Here is a 19,266-nt window from a genome sequence, read left to right as displayed (position 1 = left end):
CATTTAAAAAAAAGTTTTAAAAAATTATTAAAAAAAAAAGTTCCCCTATTTAAAATACTATGTAGTTTGCGGGGGGACTTGGGTGGCTCAATTGGTTGAGCATCCAACTCTTCATTTCGGCTCAGGTCATGATCCCAGGGTTGTGGGACTGAATCCCATGTCAGGCTCTGTGCTGAGTGTGGAGCCTGCTTGATTAAGATTCTCTCTCTTTCTCCCTCTGCCCCTCTCCCTTGCTCAAGCTCTCTAAGATAAAATTGACAAATAAAATAAAATACCGTGTAGTTTGTCTCCTGATTGGACCCTGACTGACACATGAACTCCCCAGAGCTAAATAAGGTTGCTACTAAATACCTTAGACCAGTGGTATTCACACTAGGGTACCAAGACATGCCAGAGTACATGAAATCCCACTTTTAGGGGAATCAATCTCCCAATCTTTAATTTCCTAGAAGTCATATGTTTGACTTCATGCAGATTCATGCAGATTTCTCCATTTCCACAAATTCTTGGGAGAGATGTTGTATTATTTTAAAAGTAGGCTTCACACCCGGCACGGAGCCCAAAGCAGGGCTTGAACTCACGACCCTGAGATTAAGACCTGAACTGAGACCAAGAGTCGGATGCCTAATCAACTGAACCACCCAGGTGCCCCTTGCACAAATTCTTTCAGAACAGCACCTACACACCCTGAACTCTGCTTTGGTATATGAAACAAATAACTAATCTTGGTAAACTTGCTTAGTAAGTAATGAAATTACTGTAAACCTGTATTGGACTTGTCTTTCCCCATTTGGTATAGTTCCCGTCACATACAAGAGAGGAGTGGCCTCAGAAATAGGATACTTTGGGGGTGCCTGGGTGGCGCAGTCGGTTAAGCGTCCGACTTCAGCCAGGTCACGATCTCGCGGTCCGGGAGTTCGAGCCCCGCGTCGGGCTCTGGGCTGATGGCTCAGAGCCTGGAGCCTGTTTCCGATTCTGTGTCTCCCTCTCTCTCTGCCCCTCCCCTGTTCATGCTCTGTCTCTCTCTGTCCCAAAAATAAATAAAAAACGTTTGAAAAAAAAAATTAAAAAAAAAAAAAAGAAATAGGATACTTTGGGTGGTGTCAGAATATTCAGATTTCAAATATGTTGTGGAATGGGTTTGTCAGAGTGACTTTGCCTCATTTATCTCCCGATTATCATCAAACAATGCCTCCTGGCCCTACTTATGAAAGAGAGCTTCAAATATCAATACAGCCTGCTCATGTATTTAACTGCACCCTATGTTTTTTCCAAACTATTCTCAATTCTCATTGACAGTCTGTTATCACTTAGAAAGAAAAGTTCCACTCAACAGCCAATCCTTTCCTTCCTTTTTAAAACATATAACTGAGGGGTGCCAGGGTGGCTCAGCTGGTTAAGCGTCGACTTAGGCTCAGGTCATGACCTCGCCCCATGTAGGGCTCTGTGCTGACAGCTCGGAGCCTGAAGTCTGCTTTGGATTCTGTGTCTCCCTCTCTCTCTGCCCCTCCCCCACTTGAAAAAATTTAAAAAACAACACACATATAACTGAAATGTTTACTAGGACTATCAAACATTTGAAGATGAAGTGTGTAAAACCCACAGATGAAAAATTTTAAGTAATTTCACTCAGTTAAGGGATAAACTTTTAACAAATTATATAAAGAAATATTTAATCCAATTATTTAATCCTTACATTATTTCATCTTATAAAATGTTATAACTTCTGTTAACAGCAAAAATTATGATACTGCCATGTCAGTTGGTTTCATAATACACTATTCTCCTACATTAAACACTGAAGCAATCCTAAGATTTACATAAATAATAGCTTTATTTCTGATTTTTTATGACTCTTAATTATTCCAGAAGTCCAATAACAGAGTTTGTTTCATGCATGCATACACATTTACCGAAGCAATATCATGCTTTCTACCATATTCCTCACTTTGTAATTTATTATTCTAGCTACACATTAGTTTGTTACAAATTCAGGATGAGAAATAGCATTATCATGTTGTTTTAATAATGAATTATTAAAATGAATAAATTAATTATATTTGTTGCATATGATTTTAATTTTGACTTATGGCTTTCACAAATCTACCTTACAATAAGTTATAAGGATGTGTTCCATATAATAAGGAGTAAGATGTGTTGCATAGTTTATTTCTCAATGGTTTATATGGTTTTCTTAAAGGTGCAGATCAACACATCTACCTGAGTTGGAAAACAAAAGTTAGGAAGAATAATTTGGCAGATGGGCTTGAGTAACAAAAACTGCTTTTGCCAATTAAGTTAATATGTCAAGGGGTAGGGGGATGTGGAAAATGGGTGAAGGGGAGTGGGAGATACAGGCCTCCAGTTATGGAATAAGTCACAAGGATAAAAGGTACAGCGCAGGGAATACAGTCAATGGCATTATAATAGTACTGTACTATCGCTTCTCGGCCTTTTGGCTAAGATCAAGTGTAATAGTACTGTACTGTGACAGATGGTAGCTACACTTGTGTGTAGCACCATATATTGTATAGACCTACTGAATCACTATGTTGTACACCTGAAACTAATGTAACATTGTGTCAAGTATATCTATTTTAAAAGTATTTATTTATTTATTTATTTATTTATTTATTTATTTATTTATTTATTTTTGACGTTTATTTATTTTTGAGACAGAGCATGAACGGGGGAGGGTCAGAGAAAGAGGGAGACACAGAATCTGAAACAGGCTCCAGGCTCTGAGCTGTCAGCACAGAGCCCAACGCGGGGCTCAAACTCACGGACCGCGAGATCATGACCTGAGCTGAAGTCGGCCGCTTAACCGACTGAGCCACCCAGGCGCCCCAAAGTTTTTATTTATTTTGAGAGAGAGAGTGTGAGTGGGGCAGGAGCAGAGAGAGGAGAGAGAATCCCAAACAGGCTCCACACTGCTAGTGCGAAGCCTGACTCAGGGCTCAAACTCATGAACCACGAGACCATGACCTGAGCTGAAATCATGAATCAGATGCTTAACCAACAGAGCCACCCAGGCGCTCCCATTGTGTCAAGTATATTAAAAAAAGAAAGAAAGAAAAAGAAAAAAAGTTACATGTCAAGGTTTTTTGATAAATATAATGCATTAAATCTATAACTTGAAGATTTTTTGACAAAAGAGTATCTGAATAGCTCATCAAAAGATATCTTAGGCAAAGGTTTATTAAAAATCTTATTTCTTCAACCCCTTTCACTATATTAGATTAAAGTTATCTCTAAGTGAAAGACCAACATACAAATTATTAGGCATTTGACACTTACTGGTCAGATCTTTTTGGTGTACTGCCCATACAATGAGATACTTGCTCCTTCAATGCCTGGTAACAGAACCTATGTAAATCAGCACTTTTCAATCCTTTGCTTTCAAAAAAATAGGTGATAAATCATTAAATATAATTTGATGATAGATCACTGTGAGATTTTTTGGCACTTACTTGAAAGAAGTTCAAAGGACTGAATGTCATTACTATATTAACTTTCTCCACTCCCAACTACTTACTTATATGTAAAAGATTTTTTAGAACTTCTATCTACATATACATGCAAGATAGAATACATCTGATTCTGAATCCTATTTCATTCACTAGTAGTAAGTACTATTCAACCTAGGATATCTGAAATATTTTAAACATTTCTCTTATAAAGACTTGATAGGATGATCAATAAAAGCAGTGTGAGATAAAAATATATTAAGACAAGACTACTTGGGAAAAGTGGAACGTCAATTATGATCATAGTAACAGTAACTATTGCATTTGTGTTGTGTGAAGCAATACAATAGGTACCAGTACACATTTTTTTCCTTTTTCTTTTTAAAAGTAGGCTCCATGCCCAATGGGGAGGCTTCAACTTGAACCCTTGAAGAGCTGTAGGCTCTACCAACTGAGCCAGTCAGGTGCCCCCACATTTTTTACTCAATTGGACTGCATAGTAATCTTAAGTGTTGGGAATTCTTACCTACATTTTACAGATGTGTTCTTGACACTCAGGAAATTTCAATAATTTACCCTGGGGTTACTAAGGAACCAGTGTTAGGCTTCCATTTGCCAATGAGAAACGGAGTGAAAACCACCACAAGAGAATATAACTCTGGAGATCTTTTTAAAATACTTAAAATTTCATAGTGTGCCTGTATAGTACATATTACAACAAATACATAATTTCGTAATTTTTTCTTTCCACTTCTCTTTATAGGATTAGCAAATTATCTCTGTCATAAAAAATAAATCTTGGGGCGCCTGGGTGGCTCAGTTGGTTGAGCGTCCGACTTCGGCTCAGGTCATGATCTCGCGGTGAGTTAGAGCCCCGTGTTGGACTCTGTGCTGACAGCTTGGAGCCCGGAGCCTGCTTCGGATTCTGTGTCTCCCTCTCTCTCTGCCCCTCCCCCACTCATGCTCTGTCTCTCTCTGTCAAAAATAAACAAATACTAAGAAAATTAAAAAAAAAAAAAAATCTTTAGAAGCCAAGTTTTTAAAGGTCATGATATAGACCATAGCATGGATTTGGCATTTTCTGAAAGAAAAGAAAAGAAAAGAAAAGAAAAGAAAAGAAAAGAAAAGAAAAGAAAAGAAAAGAAAAGAAAAGAAGGAAGGAAGGAAGGAAGGAAGGAAGGAAGGAAGAAGAAAGAAAGAAAGAAAGAAAGAAAGAAAGAAAGAAAGAAAGAAAGGAATTTAACTTCTTTCCCTCATGACCTTTAGGTCCCTCCTCAACTTTGCATATAGAATGCTGTGAGCTTGGGCTGTGGGGTCAGGTAAAACCTGTGTGAGATGGAAACCACCTGTGCCATGACTGATACATGGCCTAACACAGGTGTCACAACCACTCAGCCTCAGCACCCTCATCAAAATGTGGGGGTGACAATAGTGCTTACCTCCCAACACCACTGGGGGATGACCAGACTATGTATGCAAAGGGACAGCATAGTATCTGGCATAGTGAGCTTGATAAAAATGATTAAGAATGCATTACAAAATCCCTGGCACATAAACCTCTGGCCACATTACCAATTAATTCTTTTGGATAACTTCCTAGAAGTATGATAAATAGCTCAGAGTATATAATTATTTAAAAGCTCATTATATTGTGCCAAGCAATTTTCCAAAAATGTGAACCTATGTGTATTAGAGAAGGAACTCACCTTTTGGGTCGAGGAAGGCCCATGGGGGTAAGATTAGGGTCTGGTTTAGGAATGGTTTTCCGGATACGAATCTGTGAGACTTTCTTTGGCCTCTTCTCTGGCTCAGCCTATTTTTAAGGGTTAAGAAGAAAGACGGTCAAGTTATAAGACATTTAAAATACATGAAGTCTCTTTTGACACTCAAGATTTTACTTCCTCAGTTTATAGATGGCTCTAGTAAGTAGTTTATGACAAAGTTCCCCTTACTCCCGCTAACAGTGTTTTCAACAACCGCTTCCTTTATACTATTGGAAGAGAATCACCCATTCAGCTCAGATATTGAGATTAGCAATATGAAAGTCTATCAACTGCTGGAGACAGAGACAGTTTGCAAAATTGAAGAACATCATTGTTCACTCATCTTTGAATGCATGAAGCACCTCGTTGGTCCAACTCACTCTCTAAACCCTGTTAAATGTTATCATCAAGAAAAAAGGATCTGGAAAACAATGCAGATTAAGAGACCCAGTGTAGCTTTGGTGGCTAAGGAGAAAAACTCCTGCCTTGGTAATCTTCAGCACTCAGCTGAAGCTAACGGTGATAAGGAAAGACACTCAGAGGCCTGTGTACCAATCATGTGATCTGTAGTCCTCAGTGGACATGCCCAGTAGCACTCACAACTCCACCAGCACTTTACATTTACCTCCTTCTGTTCTGGAGGGCTGCTCTGTGGATGGGGGCATGCTGCTGCCACATCATCTAGCTCATCAAATCCAGGAACCGGGAACTCGGAGGCTGAAAGCAGGAGCTTGGTGACAGCTGAGTCTGTTACTAAGCAAGACTTTGGTACCAAGGCAGGGAATGGAGGCTCTAGTCTAGCACCATGGACAGAAAAACAGAGAAGAAAATATGAGATGGGTTTCACTTTCTATCTTGGCACATTCAACTTCTTAACATCAGACTAAGGTTGAAGATCTTCCCTCTTTCAGCAATGACATTTCCAGTCAACCTGTTTTCTAGTTCCTTCTGGACACCTCCTATGTCTACATATGTAAAAACTTCCAAGAATGCAATCAATTTCATTGGTATGGCACAGTTTTATAATGAAAAATATAAAAGGACAGACTTTTTGGAAGAAAAAGACATTTAGTGAACTGAACAATGAACTGTGCTCAGATGAGATCAATCCCATCCAGACAATGAAGTCGGTTGCATGATTAAGCAATAGCTTGAGAGGCAACTTGTAGTACAATGAGCTGACTAGTTTGTCTTTTTTTTTCTAGCTAGTATTGATTACATATTCTTAGTTAATACTTATAAAACATGCCTGAATCCTGGACCAGGTTTAGGAGAACAAGACATCAGAATCATGTTACACCAGACCCATGCCATCAGCTAGAGTGCTCTCTCAGGTGCTGTGCTCGCTTGCACATTCACTTTCCTCTCTCTCTCTCTCTCTCTCTCTCTCACACACACACACACACACACACACACACACACACACACACACACTGCAAGCCCTTATGTTCCAGGCACTGCTGCAGGCTTACCTCATCTGACTGCCATTGGTGTTATAAGTAGCTTCCATGCCTGGAAGAGGCACATACGGTAACATGGTGTGGCTGAAGTGAAGCAAAAGTACAGAAGCAATTAGGGCAGTAAAACAACAGGAAAGTTTTGATGCCACTGGGGGTACTCAAAAGGTTTTGATGCCATTGATGGCACATGATGCTTGATTAGGCCCTAGGAAGATAAGAAATGTCACTCACTCAGAAAGAAGCCCACCCCCCACCCCCATCCCAGTGATGAGAATTACATTTACATGCCCATCACTGGAATGGAGGCAGGCTGACAGGAAGATTATTTTCTAACTTACCTTAATTATTTTCTAACTTGAAAAGAAGGTAGAGAGAGAAATAAAGAAAGGACAGTAACAGGAGGGAATAAGAATGACTTGGAGTCTTATATCTTCTAATGAAGTTGTTGAATACATAAATTAGAGATTTAAAAAAATAATTTACAGCTAAAAAAATCTTATATTATTCATCTCTATGTTAATGCCATTAACATAAAGTCTAACTTCTATATCCTTATGGAAGAAACTTTTTTTTTTTTTAAAGTTTATTTTGAGAGCGCAGGAGTAAGCGGGGGTGGGGGAGGAGCAGAGAGAGAGAGGGAGACAATCCTAAACAGGATCTGTGCTGTCAGGGCAGAGGCTGATGTGGGACTCAAACTCATGAACAGTGAGATTATGATCTGAACTGAAATCGAGAGTCAGACGCCTAGCCGACTGAGCCACCCAGGAGCCCAAAACTCTTTTCTTTAAAGCCGAGTTCCACATAAAACATGGTTATGTAGAAGAAAACTGTTAACAGCGTTATTAGCTCCTTTGTAATCAAACTTTTATTTTTATTATTGAAGCAATGGTATTCATCACTCATAGCTACATCAATACGTGATGTTGGAGAGCTTTTTGTGCCTCTCAAAGTAAAACCTGCATCAGTTTCTATTGAATTTGGAACTCAGTATAGGTTTAATCAGTGAGGCATTGGTATGATGACCATAATACAATCCATCTCCTCTTAGAAGTAGATTTGTTCAAGGTCTAGGAAACACAAATAATTCAGATTTTCAGGATGTTTAGCACCAACTCAGGATTCCTTGAGGGCTACTGATAAAAGGAAACAGGCAGGATGGTACACTGAAAAAGCAGCTGACCAAATCAGCAATCAGGAGACCCTAGACCAAGCTCAGCTGAAATACTAACCAGTTGAGTGATCCGGGTTAGAAAAAGCCACGTGTCTTAGGCTCCTCATCTATAAAAGCAGCAAAAAAGGAGGCCAGTTCAACCTATATTATAGAGTGCTGAAGGTCCAAATAAGAAAATTCTATTGCGGGGGGGCGCTTGGCTGCCTTTGTTGGTAGAGCACGCGACTCTTGATCTTAGGGTCCTTGAGTTGGAGCCCCATGTTGGGTATAGGTTACTTAAATATATAAAACCTTAAAAAAAATTCTATAGAGGACACCTGGGTGGCTCAGCCATTAAGCATCTGATTTCGGCTCAGGTCATGATTTCATGGTTCGTGAGTTCGAGTCCCACATTGGGTAAGCTTGAGCCCTGCTTTGGGTGAATCCGGGCCCCAATTTGGTGAGCACGAGCCCTGCTTCACGTAAAATAAGAGCCCGCTTTGGGGCGCCTGGGTGGCGCAGTTGGTTAAGCGTCCGACTTCAGCCAGGTCACGATCTTGCGGTCCGTGAGTTCGAGCCCCAAGTCAGGCTCTGGGCTGATGGCTCAGAGCCTGGAGCCTGTTTCCGATTCTGTGTCTCCCTCTCTCTCTGCCCCTCCCCCGTTCATGCTCTGTCTCTCTCTGTCCCAAAAATAAATAAACATTGAAAAAAAAAAATTAAAAAAAAAAAATAAGAGCCCGCTTTGGGTGAGCTCCATTCCTCTCTCTTTCTCCCCCTCCGTTCTTCCCTCTGCCCCTCCTAGGATCCTTTCTCTTGTTCACTTGTTCCCCAACACCCCCCCCCCCCAATCTATGGAAACATAAATTAGCACAGAGCCCGATGTGGAGCTTGAACTCATGAACCATGAGATCATGATCTGAGCTTAAGTCAAGAGTTGGATGCTTAACCGACTGACACGCAGGTGCCCATATCATGTGTAACATTTCTAAATGTGTTTAAAAGCAGCAAAGTTCTAAACTCAAAGCCAAGGTATATAATGTTAAGGCACTTCTAGAGCCAACAAGAAGAAAAAGTCCCTACAAACGCTTCCATTAAAATAAAAATTAATATTAAAATAAAAATTAAAATAAATAAATGAATGAATGAATGAATGAATGAATAAAATAAATAAAAATACTAGAGATAGGAAGGGGGAGAGAATATATTCCACACTGGAATACACAAAAGTCAGGAGGGAAAGAGTTCTCAAGGAAGAAAGAGCCAAAGGGCCACACATTTTCACAGGGTGAAATGAAGAACTAGTCTGTACTCCAACCTCAGACATGAACATAGTTTAAAAAAATTTTTTTAATGTTTATTTATTTTTGAGAGAGACAGAGACAGGCTGCAAATGGGTCAGGGGCAGAGAGAGAGGGAGACACAGAAGCTGAAGCAGCCTCCAGGCTCGGAGCTGTCAGCACAGAGCCCGACATGGGGCTTGAACTCACAAGCTGTGAGATCATGACCTGAGCCGAAGTAGGATGCTCAACCGACTGAGCCACCCAGGCGCCCCTGGCATGAACATAGTTTAAAGAAGGTAACATGATTTAAAGCTGCATGTCACACACTGACCAGAGAGTGTTTATGAGAGTATAGAGGCATACTGACAAACTAGACAAAATAAAAGCAGTATACCATCATTTAAAACAATTTGATTCATTCTAATGTATTTTTTTGTGGCTGCATTATAAGAACATTTTTCTATTAACTATAAGTACTTATAGTAGCATTAATCTTTCAATTTCAATCAGCCATGTTGAGGTTCTGGGGTGTTTTTCTGAAACACTTTTTATTTATTTAGGTTTCTGCTAAGATGCTCAAGGAACTTTCCAATATGTGCCAGACAGCTTTATAGTGACACAGAATGACTCTACATAAGAGACTGCACAGATATACAAAGAACAAGGCTTCTCCCAGGCTGTTTGGAATTTTGAGGCTTGGTGGGTGTTGAATTTTTAAACTATAGCAATGATAAGGGCCAATTTAAAAAAAAAAAAAATTAAGGGGTGCCTGGGTGGCTCAGTCGGTTAGGCAGCCGACTTCGGCTCAGGTCGTGATCTCGCGGTCCGTGAGTTCGAGCCCCGCGTCGGGCTCTGTGCTGACAGCTCAGAGCCTGGAGCCTGTTTCAGATTCTGTGTCTCCCTCTCTCTGACCCTCCCCCATTCATGCTCTGTCTCTCTCTGTCTCAAAAATAAATAAACGTTAAAAAAAATTTAAAAAAAAATTAAGTTTCTGTTTATTCGAGGGATTACAAACAGGAAGATTTATCTATTATGTCTAAAGCAGATTTTTAGGGATATAATTCAATAATTTTTTTCCTATTATTTCTAATAAGAAGGTAAAATGATATTGAAATCATTTTCAACTATTCTAAGTTGTCAAACCACTCTTTTCCCGTTCACTTAAAATTCTATAAATTGTACAACTATAGTATGTAAATGCCAATCTTTGAAGCCTTTCTGCTCTAAAGAGAAATTTAGAGGTTCAGAAACTACATTTGGTGATACCTACATAATTACTTTATTTACTTAAAAAGTACTTATTCTGTGCCCTACTTATACACAAAATACTCAATTAGGTGCTGACTGTATATTTTATGAACAAGGTATCATAAGCCATTATTTGTCACTACTTGCAAGTCTTCTAACTTGTAATGGTATTTGTTTTTTGCAAGGTGGGGGCAAGGATAGAAAAGCAGAGAGTCAAAAGATTTGATAGTTTGCAGAATGAATTGGACAGAACAAAGAATGGTAAAAATACAGGGGTAGATCCTGCAGGAAAACTAGAGGGGTCTATGCTTAAGAACTATGGCTACATTTTCTCAGCATAGATTTGGCACAGAAAACAGAAAATATAGGCACCAAGACTCTAAATAGCCTTGCATTTCCAGCCCTCAACTTTCCTCAGAGGTTGGAAAGCAAACATGGGACATTTGTAAAGAACAGGAGATGGATTTTACCTGTTTGTGGTGCTCAGAGTTGGCTGCCTCTTGCTGTGAGTGGAATGAAAAGTAGAGATTTCAAAGGGGCAGGTAGAAGGCCCACGCTGGCTCCAAATGGATAGCACTCGGCCCACCGAGTAGGGCAGAGAACAGAAGACCTTGTCTGCTATGGAGGCTGGAGATCTTAACCCCTTTAAGCCTTGTGTAAACTGGGTCATGAAGAGCCTCTGCATTGTAGGCATGTGACTGGAGAAGCTCCGTTTTTTTGTCCAGATTCGGTAACATCCAGGAGAACAAAGTGCTAGAAGTGTGTGAAGGCCAAGGACAGAGCAGCCTGCTCTGGTCTGGACTATGGCAGTGCCTCCATAGTCTTGGAGAGGACCTGGAGGCTGTGAAGGAGCCTGGGCATATGCCTGACCATGGGGGCCAGTGTCTTCCCTGAATGTGGCCATCCCAGGGCAACTGTGGGATAAGAAGAAAGAAAAGGTCCATTTGGGAGGTTGAGACAGGCACCTAGGGGCCTCTCCTAAGGCGAGCCTGGCTGGAGCACAGTGCTCAGGAAAAGTCCTTGGGGACTCAGTCATGCACTCAGAGCCCGATTTCATGTGAAAAGATATCGGGAAAATTTCGGAACCAAATAGTGATGGCACCTTGTTGCTCAAATCTATGAAGCTCATTTTGATGGCTTCGAGCGAATAAAGTGTCAAGGGCTTACTGTTAGGTCTCTTATCCCATCCACTAGCTGCCAAATATGGATTCAGCTGCATTGTATTGTATGAAAATCCATCCAGAAACCTTTTGTATCTGAGCCGCTTGTAGCTTTTAGCCACTGGAAGAAGTTCAGAGGAACATCGCCGATATCTTAGTTTCTGGGTCTTTGTGGCGGGGACCAGTCTGGAGGCAAGAATGGACAGCTTGTTTAGTAAGGCTGATTCTTTGGTAGGCTTCCTAACATTCAAGCTCCTCAAGGAATGGCACGGAGTCACCTTCTGCTTTGGTATGTGGCTCATTAAGCTCCTGGTTGGTACTGTTTCAGGTTCCAATTGTGCGGGTGCAGACACAGCACATGAACTGAGAAATCTGTGTTCTTTTGTGGGGATGGTTTCAGAGGAACTCTTTAAAAAGGCAGAACTTCTGATTTTACTTATTTTTTTCCCAATGTTGACTTGCTCCTGATAGGAAACTTTCTTACATGTTCGATGGGGCTGCTTCTTTAAGGGAAGCACTCTTTTCTGATATGAAGTGTTCCCAAAGGCACCGTGTATTTCATCACATCCAGCAGAGTTGGGGTTTTGTGCTTTCTGAGGGGCACCACGAAGGCAAGGATCTGTGTATGACACCATGTCTGTTTCTAATGGATGGCACAAGCTTTCCTCCTTTGGATTTTCCAGCTTCTGAAACTGTGCAGCAGTGCCGCCCTTGGCTAGCTTTGCTAGAGTGATTTCCTTCATCATGGTGGACTCACCTTTGCAATCCTTAGTTTGGTTCTTATCTTGCACTTCATCTGACAACACATTAGATGATGCACATTGTTCCAATATCCTATGTGCGTCTTTTTGATGTAGATATTCCTCTTCATTCTGCAACATGTAGTCCAAAGCCCTCTGGCTTTGTAGCTCTTCAGTATCATCAAGCATCCTCTGGGATTTAGAGTGGGTCTGAGAAATCTCTCTCTCTTTATTATTACCAGCTTCTCTGGTGATCATCTTCTCAGACTCTTCACTGACAGTTAAGTAACCCAGGGGTCCCCTCTGATGTGCTTCAGTTTCTTCTCCTTTCAACTTAGTTTCTGTTTCCATTGTCAAAGGCAAATTTTGCATACTGCTGTCTATTCTGAGTCCTTCACTAGAATTACTCCCATCCCCTGGCGCTCCTTCCTTCGTCTCAAGCAGGACTGTGCGGTGCTCTATGTTTTCACAAAGGATTTTACCATCTTTTGGTTTAAAAGGTTTTTTCAGCTCAGTTTCTCCACTATTAACATTACTTTCTGATTTTTCTTGAGAAAACAGATACAAAGGCATTGTCTCAATGGATTTCAGGCTCCCTATGGGAACAGGGCTCTCATCTGGGCATCCAGAAGACAGTAACTCTTCTGAGGAAATTCCAAAGGTATTTTCCTTGTCAAACTCAGAATTTATTTCCAGTCTTGATCCTTCAATCATTCCTTGTGTTTCTCTCAGGGATGCTTCTTTAACTTGCTCTTCATGATAAGTATTATCTAAGGACACATTTATACCATCCAATATTTTTGTATTTGATTCATGATCTGCAATAGACTCTATCTCACTGGCACAAGAGTCTGGACATGGACACACTTCCACTTCACAATCTTTTAATGATCTGCATACTTTCTCTTCACATGATTTTTTCATTTCCAGAGGCTCCACTTTAGAGGAAGTAGCATCTGGAAAATCTGAGTCCTGGTCAATCATTCTGATAAATGCAGCATTCAGTTCTCCTCTCTGAGGCAGAGTACTCACTGAGGTATCCTGTAACGTCAGCCCATCTTGTCCTGCACCACCATCAAGGGTACTAGATGTTTGTATGTCCAACATGCTTTCTGTAGACTTACTACCACAGTCTGTGTAGACAGTGTCTACCATGCCATCTGTGGACTCCTCACAACCAGAAATATGTCCATCGTTTCCTTTCAAATTGCCTTTCTTTGAACTACCACCAGACAAAGGGTTGTTACTGCCTGAACCAACTAACAGATCCTTTTGATTGTTGCTTACCTCTCTGTTAGGTTCTGTAACAGTCTCCCTCTCATCACCATGTAGTGTCTGCTTAGTTGGTTTATCTTCACTTCTGCATTTATCTGGTCTGTTTTGGTTATTCTGGCAGTCAAGAACTTTATCTCCTTTTTGCTCAAGAGTTTCAACTGCTTGGCTCATGGTTTTGAAACTGGAGAACATAATAGTAGGAGACTGGTCCAAAAATTTTTCAGGGCTTGGAATGTTTGCAGATAAATTTAGTTCTGGTGTGGAACAGTCAGAGATGTTATACTCGCAAAACACGGTCTCTTTAGGTACATCCCATTCCTTTGCTTTCAGACCTTCCTCACGGGGCTGGGTGTGACTGGTGGTGGGAATGGTTTTGTCTGAAGCTTCACTACTTAACATGCCTACTGGTGTATCGTTTCTGATCTTATTTCCTGGGAGGCTGCCTTTAGTTTCTCCCCTAGCAAGTTCACTTTCTTCTGATGTGTAACCCACTTTATGGGTGCTACTTTCTGTGCAGACTTCTCTTCTTTGGGAGTGGTCATTGCTGTGCTGAAATGCATCTTCACACTTGGTTATTAAAGAGTTTTCAACTTCTAGGATGATTTTGCTGGACTCAAACGCAGCACAAACAGAACACATGCTCTTTTCTTGTGCATTTCTATTTACACAATGACAGCTAGAGAGATCCTGAGATTGAACACTTTGACATTCCATAGCAGAGACCTCTTGAGGCAAGACTGCTGATTCTTTCTTTCTTGAGAGAAGGCTGGAATGTAGATGTACTATTCCTGAATCAGCCATCTTGTCTTTTCTTTCTAGGCTTCCTGGTTTGATGTTTAAGGTGGGATTGTTTGAAGAGGCACCACAGGTTTTGTCACCTGATGGAGAGATGTCTTTCATTTTTGTTTTGATGGGAATGGTCTGGGTATCAGCAGTGACATCTGCTCCATCCTCTAATGGAGGGTGATGGCTCTGTTGGGAATCCTCGCTTGTTGCTAAAGGCATCTCTTTGTTAGCTGACAACTTTGCATGGTCTTGAGAATTAAGGGGCACTTGATTTAAAGCACATTCACTTTCTATTTTGTTTATAACCAGTTCATTGGTACGAGGAAGTTCATTCATCTCACAGGCAGTGCTCTGATCATCTAAATGTGAACTATCGTCCAGTGAGGTCTGTATAGCTTGCTCTGACTCAGGTCTGTAATCAAATTCTAGGGATAGTGGTAACTGAGCAGTATCTTTCTTGGGTTTTGACACCTCATTCATAGGACTTATCTGGTCCTCTGGCATTAAACTCACAAGGGATTTTCTTTCATTCAGAAATTCATTACATGATGCTTCATTTAACTGGGTGTTGCCTTCCATATTTTTCTGGGTGCAGACTAAGGAGTTAGAGTCTTTACTGTAAATCTTTTCAGTTACCATATTGGGCTCTATAGTGGTTGTCTGTTCTGGCTCTTCAATCTGCATTAAGGAGGAAAAACTGTTCTCTTCAGAGTGTCTACCTGGATGACTCATATCCGTAGAAGTTCCTCTATGGTCCTCATGGTTTGTCAAGCTACCTTGAGTGTCTAAAGTGATTTTTAAGTCTTTTTTTTTTAACGTTACTTCCGTGGCTTCGGTGAAAGAATTGGGCACTAAAGAAACAGGGCTGTCTGTATGGATACTGTCTTGAATGCAACAGTTACCATGAATATTCACTTTTGGGGAGGTAACAGTCTCTTTTTCACCAGGACAATGACCATTAGCATCCTCTTCTGGTTGCCTGGCATTAACAAGAAAGAGTTCCCCTCTTTCACTCCTAAGGTTCAAAAACTGTTCATTTTCTCTTCTAGTAGCCAAGTTCTTGCTTTGATCACCCCCATCAAAACAGGAATTGTCTGTCTTCTTAGCAGATCCCTTCAGCAAGCCATCAAAACCACATGTTTCTAAGGATGTTGTTCTGGATTCTGGACCAGACAAACTTGATGAGAAATATGAAATGTCAGAATTTTCTTCTAAGGGTTCTACACAAACTACATTTCTTGTGGCCCTGGGACTGCCATGGGCAAAACTGTGGTTTTCATTATGGTGGCCGAGAATCTGTTGGTGATTGTCATCTGCTTCACAGACAAGGTTTAACTTAGACAACTCTTCCTTCTCACTGTCCACTTTGGAAATGGCACTGTTCCCTGGTAATAATGACAACCAAGAAGGACAAGTTTTTAATTCTTCACATTCTTTTTCTTTAGAAGATGCTTCTGTTAATCCAGGGTCCACAAAGGTTAAAGGCTCTAGGGAAACTAATGTGCTGGTTTCTGAAACCTCACCACTGGTCATGGTTTTGTCTACTTCTGGGTATTCGCTGCACCCAGCTGAGAGACCTTTACTCACATTGCCATTCTTGTGTCCTTCATTATAATCCGTCTTAGTCCCATTGACCTTCATACCTTGTACTTCTTCAGTAGATTTAAGCAGAGTTCCAGTTGTAATTTGTACATTTCCTTCTGCCCAAGAGAAATAAATCCAAATAAGTATGCAATCATAAAAAAAAACAAAACTGTGTGCTATACTTTCATGAATTTAATCATGCAACCAACAGTGACAAAAAAGATCCAACTCAAAAAGCAAATTACAAAGTTAGTACACTGTACCATTGGTTTTGTTCTTTTATGCAAAATATGACAGAGGACCAAAAGTGTACTTGGCAGAAAATAGATAATTTTGAACTAACACCCTTCTCTTGGTATTAGTTATTTAAACGTACTTACGTACCTAGATAATTAACTACAATACAGAGACTTATACGTAATCCAGAGTCTTAAGAAGCTTCCATTCTAAAACATTAATAAAGAAGACCCACAATAATAGCTTATATTATTCAATGACCATCTTATTACCTGAATAATACTAAATTAATCATAAATAAATTACCTCTTTGAAAAAGAACAGTTACACACAAAACCTATGTTAAAGAGATTAATATATAAGTTGAATATTAGTTTTGAACCAAATTACTTACAGTAACTGCTTCCCTACAAGGCTGGTCATGAGCTGGTAATTATTGAAGTTGAGTGACAGATACATGTGGGTTTAGTATACTCTCCACTTCTCAATAAATTAAAAACTTTCTACTATGAAACATTAAAAAACAAACAAAAAACTTTCTAAGAATGTAAATGCAATTCATAAAGAAGTTTTATTGTTCAGAATTTCTCTGAAATCCTAGGTATAAGATGCAGTATGAAGTTCCCTGAACTTGTTAAACTACAAAAAAAATTTTCTTCCTTGCTCTTTTTAGAAAACTAGCACAAAGTTATACATATACATGTAAATTATGTACATATTTGCATGCACACACATATGTTAACAAAATACCTGCAGTAAACAGATAAAGCTAAATGCAAATCAATCTTCAACCTAAAGAACTAATTCTCACTAGAATATAAACTCCATGAGGACTAAGGGTCATGTTTATGTTGGTCTCTCCCTTTCCTTATTGCCCAGCATAATACCTGGTATATAATAGCACTCAATAAATCTGTGGAATTAATAAATGAATACAGTTAGGTCAAACCAACAAATGCTATCACTAGTGTCTTCCTAGAACTTCCTTATCCATTTCTCAACTGATACTGACAGCAGCAATTCTGAGAGAAAGAACAGCAACTCTGAAGGCAGGTGGGCTCTGTGATCTTACTTACCTCACTGAGTCTGTTTCCTCCTTTGAAAAAGAGGAGAAGTACACTTACCTCAGTGCTACTTTGAGGATTAAATTAAATAACACATGTAAACCACCACCTGGTACAGTGCCTGCCATTTAAAGAAAAACTGCTTTTCCTTTGCTCTGCTTTCTTTCTTATCTTACTGGACCTGAGAATAGTTAAAATGATAAACTTAATAACTATGCTAGGATAGGACACAATGTTTAAAAATGTTTGGAGTCAGCAAATACTTGATGGATAAATGCATATTGGATTCCACAAGTTTGTACAGATTCCAAAAACATAAGGTAGCCTCAAAATCCTAATGCCCTACATGGTATTTATCTTTTTGAAACCAGCCTATTTTCTACATCATAGCAGACAATTCTATCCTATTTATAAATTCCTAACTGCATTTACCCCAAATGGTTTAGTGTATCTCTTCTCCAGACACTATGGCATTCATTAAACCATTTGTGTAAATTCTGGGCTTTTCTACTCTGTTCCAGCACCATCTTAGTTGAATCCTTCATTATAACTTCTCAGGAAAACTGTAAAACTCTTCCCCTCTCCAAACTGTTCACTGTGCAAAGCCCTTAAGGCAAGATTCTCCCTCAGAGCCCTTACCTGCTGGAAGAATACCTGTTCTCAACTTAGTTGAGAATCTTAGGGAGGAGGTAGGGGAACACTCATTTCCCAGGTGGTATAATGCTGAAGGCTGGTTGGGGAACAGGGGTTGTGTACTGCTTGAAAACAAAATGATACTCTGCTTACTCCTTTACTTGATTGACTGAGTGGGGGAGCAGGTAGAGAGAGTAGACAGTCCCAGGCAGAGGATGTGGGACTTGAACTCACAAACTGTGAGATCATGACCTGAGCTGAAGTCGGATGCTCAACCGAGCCACCCATGTACCCCTCTTTTACTTGTGGTTTTTTTTTTTTCATGTAGAGACTTTTTAAGTTTATTTATTTTGAGAGAGGGAGAGAGGGAGAGAGGGAGAGAGGGAGAGGGAGAGAGGGAGAGAGACAGACAGTGGGACAGGGGCAGAGATAAAGGGAGAAAGAGAATCCCAAGCAGGCTCTGTGCTGTCACCACAGAACCTGATGCAGGTCTCGAACTCATGAACTGCATGATCATGACCTGAGCTGAAGTTGGACACTTAACCGACTGAGCCACTCAGGTACCCTCTTTTACTTTTTAATTAACCACATTGACTTTGAAATCTCAAAGAATTTCATTTCACTTTATTTTACACGTTTATTTATTGACAGAGAGAGAGAGAATGCAGGAGAGGGGCAGAGAGAGAGGGAGAGAGAATCCTAAGCAGGTTCCACATTGTCAGTGCAGAGCCTGACGTGGGGCTTGATCTCACAAACCATGAGATCATGACCTGAGCTAAAAACCAGTGTCAGATGCTTAACTGACTGAGCCACCCAGGCTCCCAAAGAAGCAGGAGCTTAATAATCACTGAGGACCTAATACCCAACATTGACCTCGGCACATATCAGGTAAATGATAGATGTTGTCTGAATGAAGTTAGGAAAGTTGTTGAAAGTATTAGGTATACTCCCATCCAGAAACTTCACTTCTGGGTATATATTGAAAAGAAATGAAATCACTATTCTAAAAAGATATGTGTACCCCCATGTTTACTGCAGCATTATTTACAGAGTGAGACATGGAAACAACCCTAAATATCCACTGATGAATGAATGGATAAAGAAAATGCTAATTAAAAAAAAAAAAAAAGTACATATGTATATTGGAGGGTGAAACATGTATTCTGTGAGGTATGCGCCCATTTTAGAATCACAGGCATTTCATTACCTCAGCTGAAGGTCCTTAGATTTGTAGTTTTATAACCATTGAAAAAGTGTTTATGTTTGCAGAATTTGACAAACTAATCCTGAAACTCAAATAAAAATGCAAGGGAAGGGCACTTGGATGGCTCAATCAGTTAAGCCTCCGACTTCGGCTCAAGTCATTATCTTGCGGTTTGTGAGTTCCAGCACCATGTCGGGCTCTGTGTTGACAGCTCG

The 19,266-nt window shown here is 40.1% G+C and overlaps 1 protein-coding gene across 6 annotated transcripts in view; it reads right to left on the bottom strand.

Annotated features, from left to right (window-relative positions):
• The window catches only part of PRR14L (proline rich 14 like), a 59,120-nt gene that overhangs the window by 11,231 nt on the left and 28,623 nt on the right, over positions 1 to 19,266 (bottom strand). For 5 of the 6 annotated variants that reach the window (XM_043557946.1, XM_043557947.1, XM_043557948.1 and 2 more), the window contains 4 exons: positions 10,839 to 16,029; positions 6,703 to 6,774; positions 5,856 to 6,027; positions 5,174 to 5,280 (listed from right to left, as the gene is read on the bottom strand). In XM_043557946.1, the coding sequence (XP_043413881.1) occupies positions 5,174 to 5,280; positions 5,856 to 6,027; positions 6,703 to 6,774; positions 10,839 to 16,029 (5,542 nt within the window). The remainder of the gene's footprint in view (positions 1 to 5,173; positions 5,281 to 5,855; positions 6,028 to 6,702; positions 6,775 to 10,838; positions 16,030 to 19,266) is intronic. The other variant, XM_043557951.1, reaches the window with a different exon arrangement.

This window comes from Prionailurus bengalensis, chromosome D3 (genome assembly GCF_016509475.1).
Source record: "Prionailurus bengalensis isolate Pbe53 chromosome D3, Fcat_Pben_1.1_paternal_pri, whole genome shotgun sequence".
In the NCBI taxonomy this organism is placed as follows: Eukaryota; Metazoa; Chordata; class Mammalia; order Carnivora; family Felidae; genus Prionailurus; species Prionailurus bengalensis.
Note: the sequence above shows the minus strand (reverse complement) of the source record. Positions and strands in the feature narration are given on the sequence as shown.